This window comes from Fukomys damarensis, unplaced genomic scaffold, assembly GCF_012274545.1.
Source record: "Fukomys damarensis isolate Sample0158 unplaced genomic scaffold, DMR_v1.0_HiC HiC_scaffold_8, whole genome shotgun sequence".
Lineage (NCBI taxonomy): Eukaryota > Metazoa > Chordata > Mammalia > Rodentia > Bathyergidae > Fukomys > Fukomys damarensis.
The window spans coordinates 1,021,179-1,032,283 of NW_022900920.1; the positions used below are offsets into that span (position 1 = coordinate 1,021,179).

General features: G+C 42.9%; 1 protein-coding gene across 1 annotated transcript in view; it reads left to right on the top strand.

The window, feature by feature from the left end:
• Dntt (DNA nucleotidylexotransferase) overlaps positions 1-4,840 on the top strand; it is a 36,937-nt gene extending 32,097 nt beyond the window's left edge. Inside the window, exons 10-11 of the mRNA XM_010618126.2 lie at positions 2,609-2,692; positions 4,428-4,840. Of these exons, the coding sequence (XP_010616428.1) occupies positions 2,609-2,692; positions 4,428-4,514 (171 nt within the window). The 3' untranslated portion in view covers positions 4,515-4,840. The remainder of the gene's footprint in view (positions 1-2,608; positions 2,693-4,427) is intronic.
• Positions 4,841-11,105: the final 6,265 nt, after the last annotated feature.

Sequence of the window (11,105 nt, forward strand, 5' to 3'; positions counted from 1 at the left end):
CTTGTAATACTTGCAGAGTCTGAAGTGCAGTCCTCTGTGGCGGTGTCTGAGATGTTGGGTGTCAACCAGTGCTTGACTCGTCCCCTTCCAATAACTTGTTCTCTTGCCTACCAGAGAGTGAAGGGGCTGTGGGGTCCAGATGGACCACGGCAACTGCTTCTCATTCGTCTGCTAGGTCTCATCTGTGCTCCTGTGAATATAAGTGGCTGCAGGTTTTTGCTTCTGCCTAATGACTGGATGCCTTCAATTGCATGGGGGTGGGAGGGACATGGCAGGACTGGTCTAGTGCGCAGTCTTCCACTGATCTCCGGAGTGGCTGCCTGGATCTTTGTCCCCTTATTTCTGTGCAATACTCCCTGCAGCTGCTTATGTCTGTTCTTTCTATGCAGATCCAGGTTACCACGCCATGCTAAACCTTCTGACCACACCACTCCTCTTCAGCTTTCTCTCTGCACCAATCTTTCCCTCTGTGCCACACAGAGTCTTTTTCCAGCACATGAATTCAGTGGTGTTTAAGGCTTGGAAGAAAACAGCCCTTCTGTGTGGAATTTAGTAACATTTGGGGGACAGTGGGAGGGAGCTCCACACAGGTGCAGGGCTCAGCAGCTTTTACTGGACAACAGGAATCCTGCATGGGTGTCAAGCTCAGTAGCATTTGGAGGGTAGGTGGCAGGAGGGACCCAACACAGGAACAGAGCTCCAAGGTGCTCGGGGAGAGGGAGAGTGCTGACGCCAGCGCTGCCCCAGTGTCTTCTCCGCTGAGGTCTCTCTGGTCACAGTCATTACTGTGGCCTCTGTGACCGTCACTGTCCCCCAGATCCCACAAGACCTCGTTTTGGGTCCCTACCAGGACCAGTTTCCTTTGTTCTTCTCTGTTCTGAGGGCTCGCTGGTCCTAACTCACTCACTGCTCTCTGATTTTCTGGCTTTTCCTCAGTGCCTTGATCTGAGAAGGCCTTTCTCTCTCTCTCTCTCTCTCTCTCTCTCTCTCTCTCTCTCTGTCTCTCTCTCTCTCTCTCTCTCTCGTGTTTTTTGAGACAGGGTCTCACTATGCAGTTGAGACTGACCTGGAACTCACGATGTAGCCCAAGCTGGTCTTGAACTAACAACGATCCTTCTGCCTCAGCCTCCAGAGTGCTGGGATTACAGACGTGCGCCACCACACCCAGCAGGCCTTCTCTTGAGAATATCTCACTCACTGGGCTTTGTCTCTCAGTGGGAGGAGAGTTAGGAGAGGTGGGCAGTGGGTAATGGCTGCTAACCTGGGCACCAATCAACAGCCGGGCAACCAGCTCACTAAGGTTCTTCCCTCAGGGGGATTTGAACTTTTCCCAAGATGGCACGGTTGGGACCTGGGCTGTAAGCAGTACCAGGATGAAAAAGTAATTCTGCTTCTTTTTCTAAACATCCCTGATACTGGAATTCATTTGATGGGCTTCTTTTCTTCAAATTGCCTTCCCATGGTTGAGTTTCTGTGTGCCTCCCATTTCTGAGAACCCGTGGACTCTGGGGGACACCTTCTAAGCATCCTAAGAGCCGGGAAGGCAATGGCTTAGGGCTGGGAGGGAAAGGGAAGATGGTGGTGAGCTGAGCAGTGCTCCGGAACTTGCAGGCTTTAGGTACTGTACCCGAAGTCTGCCTCACCTCAGTCCTGCACAGCTCGACTCTGTCCCATTAGAAAGGACGTCTGCTGGAAACACCAAGTTTAGAAATTTAGAGGCATGTAAGATCCTCTAATCAAACACCTGTCTCTACCAAACATCCTCACAATGACCTTCTTCCCTAGGTCTCACCCAGCCCCAGCTAACTTTCCTATGATTGGAAATAATTCCTTTTCACAGGATGACACAATCATCTTGGGCTTTCTCCCTAATGTACATGCAAAGGACAAAAGCTCTGTATGCACTCTTGCTTCTTTCAGGAAAGCCAGCTTCAATGACAATATTACTCACTGTCCTCATTTCCAAAATTGTCTTTCTTCTGTCTTAGGCTTCAGAGTTATGCCCTGAAGCCTGACTACCCATCCCGATCTGCAGAGATGTTGTTCTGGAGCAGGTGACTTCATAGATTCTTAGTAGGAGAGGATATCGAAGCCAGAGGGAGCCTTATAATGTAGTTCCTCCATCCTTTGACCGACCAAGATTCAAAGAGGCTGAGTAACTTGCCAAGAAACACATAGCCAGGTAGGGGCCAAAACTAGGCTGGAATCTGGGCCCCATGACTCCGCTTCCTCTTTTACAATAATGATATTCAAATTTTAAAATGAAATTATTTATTCAGAATTTACTCTGGATAAAAACCTCGAACTACACATTTATTCTTCAATAACTGCCACTGTATATCTTGCATCTATGAGACACTATTTGATGCGAGAATAGTGCTACAGACAGAACAAATCAGATTCTTGTTCTCACAAAGTTTACATTCCGTTTTTTCTGTGGGAGCAGGGAGCTCTGCCATCAGAAAGCTCTGCCTAGGGAAGAAGGTCATTGTGAGGATGTTTGGTAGAGACAGGTATTTGATTAGAGGATCTTACATGCCTCTAAATTTCTAATACTGAAGATACTCTAAACATGACAACATTTATTATTTTAATTATCTCTTTCCAGCAATTTGAGAGAGACCTCAGGCGCTATGCTACACATGAGCGGAAGATGATGTTGGATAACCATGCTCTGTATGACAAGACCAAGGTCGGATTTGCTTTTTGAAATGGGCTACTTTGATCCTCCCCGAGCACTTTTTCCTGACCTGATTTTCATGTACAAACACAGTTTCCTTTGCTCCAATTATCTGATTCCCAGTTCAACATAGTTGAGAGCAGCTAGAAAGATTCTCACAAGCCAGAGTTCTCACCTGGTCCAGAATGCAGGTCAGATACTTATGGTTCCAAGATCATAAGCTAACAAGGCCCCCACAGCCAGAAGAACAGTGAACAGAATTGGGTTTGCCATGTCCTTGGTGTTTGCAGTGAGTTAGAACCCCAAATAAAACAGAGATCCCCCACAAATCACAAATACCACTGACGTACCCTTACATGCAGGGCAGGACCATGTTCAGGGACCTTATAGGGCATTAATCTACAAGAAGAATAGATGGACAGTGGGCTAGGCTCACTCACCAGCCATGTGCTGGGGTCACAGCTCAAGTGAGAAAAATAAATCATAGTCTGGACTGTGAAGAGTTAAAGATGTGACTGTACAGTCCATGAGTGCCAAGGGCTTTTCTTATCACAATGGTCAATGACACTAAACTGGACTTCGAGGTGGAAGAAGACAAAATAACTAGAAATAATGGTCCTTGCTTTATAGCAGATTATAGTCTAAATGAAGTGTATTTAGTTAGGGCTGTCTCAATTACAAGTGTCAGAAACTAAACCCAAGGTGGCATAGACAAGAAACAAGTGAAACTTGGTTTGTACACTGCAATGTCCAAGGATAACACTGGCTTCAGGTGCAGCAGTATCCAGGTATTCAAGCGGCCTCCATCAGTGTTGGGGATTTCCCAGAAGTCCCTTTCTCCTAGTTACTCCAACAGAGAAGAGCCCCTTTCCTAATAGTGCTAGCAAGAATCCTAGGTGATGCTCATCAGTCCAGCTCAGGTCTTGTGGCCATCCCTGAGTCCATTACCATAGCTCTGATGGCCGCCCTTGGATTGTGTGCATTTCACTGGAGTGAGTCAAGGGAGCAAGGCAGGGGTCCAGAGAAGTTCGGCATGGTGCTCTCAGAAGAAGGAGCTCAGATGCTGGCAGGAGCATGTGGGGGGTGGCAGAGTCATATAATGCGATTTATGAAGATTTACAAATTAATATATAGCAAATAGTTTGAGTAAATGTGTGTCTTCTATGGCCAGAACCGTGCTGTTGACAAGAGAAGATAAGGTCAGTGCTTTATCTTAAAGAGATGACGTGGGAGGCTGGTGGCATTTGGGTAGCTATGGAGGCTGTAAAGACCGCAACACATATCAGCAACACTATAATTATGAATATATTAGTATATAATACTGGCTGCACATTAGAATTACTCAGAACTTTTAAATAAATTGATGACACTCCCTTCCGTGAGGTTTTGATTTCATTGGCTGGAGGTGTGACTCAAGCTTCAATTTTTTAAAATTCCATCAGGTGATTCTAATGAACAGCTATGGTTAAGAACTACAGACTCATTGGAAAAAAATATCTAAACCCCTTTTCCTGAATATAGAATGATGGCATAAAGTTACTTTAATTTATTTAGTACCATATTTCTGGATGGAAAATAAAAATTACAAAAATAGGTCACAGTGACTTTTTATACTCAGGAGCAGGGAAACGTATTTTGGTAATAATTCATTCTAATAAGACAGTCTCACAAATAACACTTTCACTGTGTCTACACTAAGATGCTTAAGAAAAAATCTGAATGTACATATGTCTTGTTATGCTTTCAGAAGATATTCCTCAAAGCGGAAAGTGAGGAAGAAATTTTTGCACATCTGGGATTGGATTACATTGAACCATGGGAAAGAAATGCCTAAGAAAACGTTGTTGACATATTTCTGCTCTCTTCAGGTCAAATAAATTATGCCTCATATTAGTAAATGATGCTTTAGGAACATTTGGAGTTCTTTAGATTTTGCCGAAGTGCAGATTACTACTAAAAATAAATAGCTATTGAGATATGATAAAGCACCATGGAAATGGATTATGTTCTAACTGGCGTGACTGATTCGTGATTGCTGCTTACAATTCGCAGTGAATTTTTCAGTAGAAAAGTCTTGCTGCTGGTGGTTCATCCACGGAAGTAAATCAAAGCCCATTTTGTTCTAGGTATAGCTGAAGTACTGTATATCTTCAATAAAAATAAAAGACATTATGGAGTCTTCTTTTCTTTGCTCTAATATGAAATATTTTTAAGTACAAGTTAAGGTGTGAAAAAGTAAAGAGCTTATGATTTACCCTGAGAGAACAGACAGGTTGAAGGAGAAGAGCCAGAGATTCTTAAAGGGACTCTGGATTCTTTCTGCAATTTTTGAGGGGCAGGAGCACTACTGACTCTTGAGTCTTGGCTCTAGACTGAACTCAGCATAGCTCAAAGCTGGCTCCTCTTTGGCCGCCATAGAGCTGGGTCTGCAGTGCTACCAACACAAGGTTACATAAGGAATATAATTCCCACTGCTTTCACTCAGAAGAAGTGCAATTTCCTAAACTACCAAAGGACCAGCTCTCTTTCCTCCATCTTGTGACTCTCTCAAGAAGAGAGTTTCTTCATCTCAGTGCACCTAAGGCATAGGACACAGCCCTGCCTCAGGCAGCCTCTGGAACTCTAGGTACCAGACCCATTTGGACTTTTGCTTCCACTAGGTGGCCACAGACAGACCCCATTCCTTAGAGGTACCCAGAATTCTATCTGTTTCAGCTGTTTCAGTGTCCTCATCCTGTTAAAGAGCTGGGGCAAACTCCATGAAGGACCTGAGGAAAAAAAAAAAAAAACAAAAAACAAAAAAAAACAAACAGAGGAAAGCGCTGAGAAAGCCATGTAGAAGGAAGGAAAGCCAGACAGAGGTGGTCACATGAATGGGGTGAGGTCCCCAGCCAGAGCTGGCTTCCACTGAGCAGAGATATTGGGAATTTGGGATTCATGTGCTTGGGCATCGTGGCTCATTTTCCACCATGCTTTTGGTTTGGTTTGGTTTGGTTTCATTTGGGTTTTTTCCCATTGTGGTTTAACCAACATTACCCAGACCATCTTTCATCACCTCAGATAATGTAGCAGAATTCCTGAGGCTAGGCTCAGGCAGTATCTGGAAAATGAGTTGGCAACACACAGGGAGCAAAAGCAGCTGGAACCCTCAGGAGGTGAGAACGATTCCATCAGTCCTGACCTCAGGAGCTCCTGGCCCCAAGCTAGAAGCCAAACAACACCCCAGCAGGATAAGTAAATGTGTGTGTGCAGGATACTTGAATCAAAGCTACTCTGTACACCTCACCAAGCTTAAAAGGGCCAGAGACAAAGACTTCATGGAACTCAAAGGTTGGGTAGCTGGATATCCTGCAATTCACACCTTGGATGAGATAGCCAGTACCAAACCACTTGTGCTCTCAGAGTCCCACGGACTTCCTCAGCTTTGCCCATCTCTCCCGAACCTCTTGTTTATGTTTTTTCAGACGGGGAAACAAATGGTCATTGGTTGCTCTCTAGACAATAGGTGGGCTGCCCTTGAGCGCATCCAAGGAGCCACTGTTCGTGGTTGGCTCTGGATGTGTGCACGTGTAGCAATGGGGTACAGAGTTGCTTCTCTCTGAAGGCTGTGATCATCCACTTTTCCAAGGCAAGACTGCCTTTAGTCACCCTGGGAACCAACACTGAAAGCACCAAAGATAACAGTCACAGAAGTGGGAAATGTTGGAGTTGTAGCCTGGGGCAGAGGCGCTGTTTGACCTGAGTCACCCAGAGTCTCCTCCTACATGGTCCCTCGGACATACAGAAGGCTCCCAGGACCCCTCACCACCTCTGTCACCAGAGAAGCTCTATCCTCAGACCCTCTGAGGAGCTGGGAAGAGTGGTGAATCACAGAGCTAGATCATCAGGGATTAATGTCTGAAATCCAGATCTTATCTTCAATATATCTGCTGCTTTCAGAGGCAAGTCCTGGCAAAGAGGCAAAGAAAATGAACAACAAAACGACCATGACAGAGATAAAATGGCTGGCCAGCACAGTAGCAGTACAACTGTCTTCTGGAGGTTGATTGCCATCTAGGTAAGGACCACACAAGGTTAGAAACTAGGGGTGAGGTTGGGGGAAGATCTTGGAGGGGGAGGTTGATTTCCTAGTGAGAGATTGATTGGAGCTGGTTTTAAAGAATGGGGGGATTTGGGTCTCGCATGATCAGTTCAAGTGCAGACACCAGAGAAGGGCCACTGTATTCTGCAGTCAGAAAGGCAGCTGAGCCACAGCCTTTGTGCTTGGAAAGAACTTCTAGAAGTGACCTCTGCAAGACGTCTCTCACACACTTAAAATTTGGAAGGGAGAAAAGAGAATTGTTACAGATGACTCAGGCAAAATCTGGTAGCCCATAGGTTAGGTACGGCACAACTGTGTGATTTTTGTTTGAATAATTTGGGGAGGGCCCTTTGCTGTGTTTAGTGGTCAATATTTAAAACTAGAGGATATATCTGAAAAAAAAAAAGTTTATGGCCTCTTCTGGAAAACAAAGTACGCAGCGACGACACCCTCCCCTGGCATCTGTCTGCCAGAGCACCGGGCCTGCTGCTGCACGTCAGCCCTGAGCCCTGGTCACAGCTGCACTGCCCGCCTGCTGACGATGTCTTCCACCGTCCTCGGGGGACTCTAGTCTTTCCACTGGCCCAGTTTCCCCAACATGATATTCAACATTATTTCAGGTACTATGGAGATGAACGTTTATAACGATACTATTAATAAATATTTCTTGAGAGCAATTATTTTTCTAGGTATGGACCTAGAACAGAAAACAAAATTGTCAAAACTCTGTATGATCGCAAGCATAAGTATGAAACTTAATTTCCCTAAAGGTATTTTTTGTGTTACAAAATATCACGATTTTCTATTTATGGTAGTATAAAACTTCCTTTTAAAAATACACTGGTTTGACCAGAGAAAGATACAACCAAAAAGGAGAGCTACAGACCAATCTCCTTAATGAATATAGATGCAAAAATCCTTAATAAGATACTAGCAAACAGAATACAGAGGATTATTAAGAAGATCATCCATCATGACCAAGTCGGATTTATCCCAGAGATGCAAGGGTGGTTCAACATACGAAAGTCAGTGAATGTAATACATTATATTAACAAAGTCAAGGACAAAAACCATATGATCCTTTCAATAGATGCAGAAAAAGCATTTGATAAAATTCAACACCCATTCATGATAAAAACCCTGCAAAAAATTGGAATAGATGGTCTATACCTCAATTTAATAAAGGCTATTTATGAAAAACCATCAGCCAACATCATATTGAATGGCCAAAAACTGAAAACCTTCATGTTAAAATCAGGAACAAGACAAGGATGCCCACTATCACCACTTCTCTTCAATATAGTTCTGGAAACATTAGCCACAGCAATTAGACAAGAGAAAGAAATTAAAGCAATAAAGATAGGAAAGGAAGAAGTTAAACTATCATTATTTGCTGATGATATGATACTCTACATTGAAGATCCAAAAAACTCCACCAAAAAACTTCTAGACTTAATTGACAGATTCAGTAAAGTATCTGGATACAAGGTGAATACCCAAAAATCAATAGCCTTTCTATACACAAATAACAGACAGACAGAAAGAGAAATAAGGGAAAAAATTCCTTTTACAATAGCATCCAAAAAAATGAAGTATCTAGGAATCAATCTAACAAAAGAAACAAAAGATCTCTACACTGAAAACTACAGCACTCTGAAAAAAGAAATCGAAGAGGATATAAAAAAATGGAAAGATATCCCCTGCTCCTGGGTAGGAAGAATCAACATAGTGAAAATGGCCATACTACCGAAACTGCTATATACATTCAATGCAATGCCAATTGAAATTCCAACACTATATTTCACAGAACTAGAAAAAAGAATCCAAAAATTCATTTGGAACCACAAGAGACCTAGAATAGCAAAAGCCATTATAGGCAACAGTCACATGGCACCAGGTGTAACAATTCCCAATTTGAAACTATACTACAAAGCCACTGTGATAAAATCAGCATGGTACTGGCAAAGAAATAGGCCTGAGGATCAATGGAACAGACTGGAAGACACAAAAACAAATGCAGATGTACTCAGCTACCTCATCTTCGACAAAGGAGCTCACCATCCTCAGTGGAGGAAAGATAGCCTCTTTAATAAATGGTGTTGGAAAAACTGGATATCAACCTGTCACAGATTAAAATTAGACCCTTATCTTTCGCCATGCACTAAATTAAAATCCAAATGGATTAAAGATCTAAATATTAAAACAGAAACATTAAACTTGCTGGAAAGTAAGTTAGGCAGAACTCTGGAAGACATTGGTATAGGAAAAGACTTTATGAACAAATCCTCAGTAGCACGGGAACTAGCAGAAAGAATCAACAACTGGGATCTCATCTTACTAAAAAGCTTCTGTACTTCAAAAGAAACCATTAGCAGAACTAAGAGACAATCTACAATGTGGGAAAAAATTTTTACCAGCTGTACCTCAGACAAAGGACTATTATCAAGGATATATAAAGAACTCAAAACAATCAGTCCCCCCAAATATAAAGACCCGATCCAAAAATGGGCATCCGAAATGAACAGACATTTCTCATACAAAGAAGTGAAAGCAGCAAGAAAATATATGAAAAAATGTTCCACATCACTGGTCATTCGAGAGATGCAGATGAAAACAACACTGAGATTCCACCTCACCCCACAAAGAATGGCTGCTATCAAGAAATCACACAATAACAAATGTTGGCGGGGTTGTGGGGAGAAAGGAACCCTCCTCCATTGTTGGTGGGAGTGCAGACTAGTGCAACCACTATGGAAATCAATATGGAGATACCTCAAAGAGCTTGGACTGGAGGTTCCATTTGACCCAGCCATCCCTCTGTTGGGTATCTTTCCAAGAGAACTAAAAGAATCATATCACAGAGAAGTATGTGCACCCATGTTTATAGCGGCACAGTTTGTAATAGCTAAATCTTGGAAACAACCTATTTGCCCATCCGTTGGAAACTGGATAAAGAAGTTGTGGTTTTTCTATAAAATGGAATATTACTCAGCCATAAAGAGCGAGAGAATAGATTCATTCATAGGAAAATGGATACATATTGAAGATATACTCCTAAGTGAAATAAATAAGTCCCACATGTGTAAATACCAAATAGTTTCCCTGGTGTGAATATTCTGCAACAATGCATAAGATTCTAATAAGATTACTGACATTTAGAAATGGGAGGAAAGGAGCTAAAGGTGTAGGGAAGGTGTGATACGTAGGGGAAGAACAAAAAGGGAAAAGAAAAAAATGTGAGAGAATGAAAAGATGAAAATAAAGTGTTTGTAGATGGGGAGGGGAGGAGGGGGTGAAGGGAGGGCAGAGGTAAGGGGAAAAAAATGAGAATCAAGACTTGCCATGTAAAGGTACATGATCCCAACAATGAAAGTAACTGTACTGTATCCCTAAATGTACCAATAAACTCAATAAAAAAAAAATACACTGGTTTGAAAAAGAAAATTAATCAGTGAATATGTAGGAGCTATTTCCAGTGGTGTGGGAATGTGGTAAAAATGGGGTGCGGAGATAGAGAAGAGCAAGCGGCTGGTGTTTGGGAAATGTGCAGGTGCAGATGGTCCTTCTCCTTCACTAACCAACTCCCCAGCTCTGATTCTCGGAAGGGCCATCACGCAACTGCCCCATGAGGTCATTTCCCCATCAGAGAATCTCAGCAATCCTAATGCAGCTCCCTTTACTTAAAAAAAAAAAAAACTATTGGAAATTCTGCAAATGTCCTCGCTAAAGTGCATCTGGTGTTTTGCTCTGGATGAGAATTTATATCCGTCAGGGTGAAGACAAGGTTAACAGAGCTCAAGCCTCCTGAGTGCGTTCTACTATGGATGCAGAGCGCTCTCTGGTGGCTACCAAAAGAACCTTCAGCGGGCACGTGCAGTACTAAAACCAAGATTATTAGACCATCCTTATTCAACAGATGACAAACCAAGATCTGTAATACCATGGTTCGTGTTGACTTATCAGAGGATATTTATACAGGCTGTGGTCCCCTAGCTACTAGCTCCGTGACCTTGGACAACTTATCTGACCTTTCTGAGCCTTTGTTTACTCCTCTATAAAATAACAGCTCCTTTGTCTGCATCTGCTAGAGGGTTAAATGAGGCAGTGCTGTGAAATGCTTGATTTAGAGGTCCTTTGGATGAGAAAAGATCAAGGAACAGTCTCATGAGGCCTCCAGAGGAAAGACGTTTAAGTAGACTGTCAGTACTTTGCTTGCAGACTTCAGCAGTAAGTTCCAAGCCCCTGAATCCAAAACAAGAGATAGTGAAGATTCAGGCAGGGTTTTGATACTTGGTCTTCTTGACTCGAGCCTATGTGGATCTGGCCAGAACCAGCTATACCAGC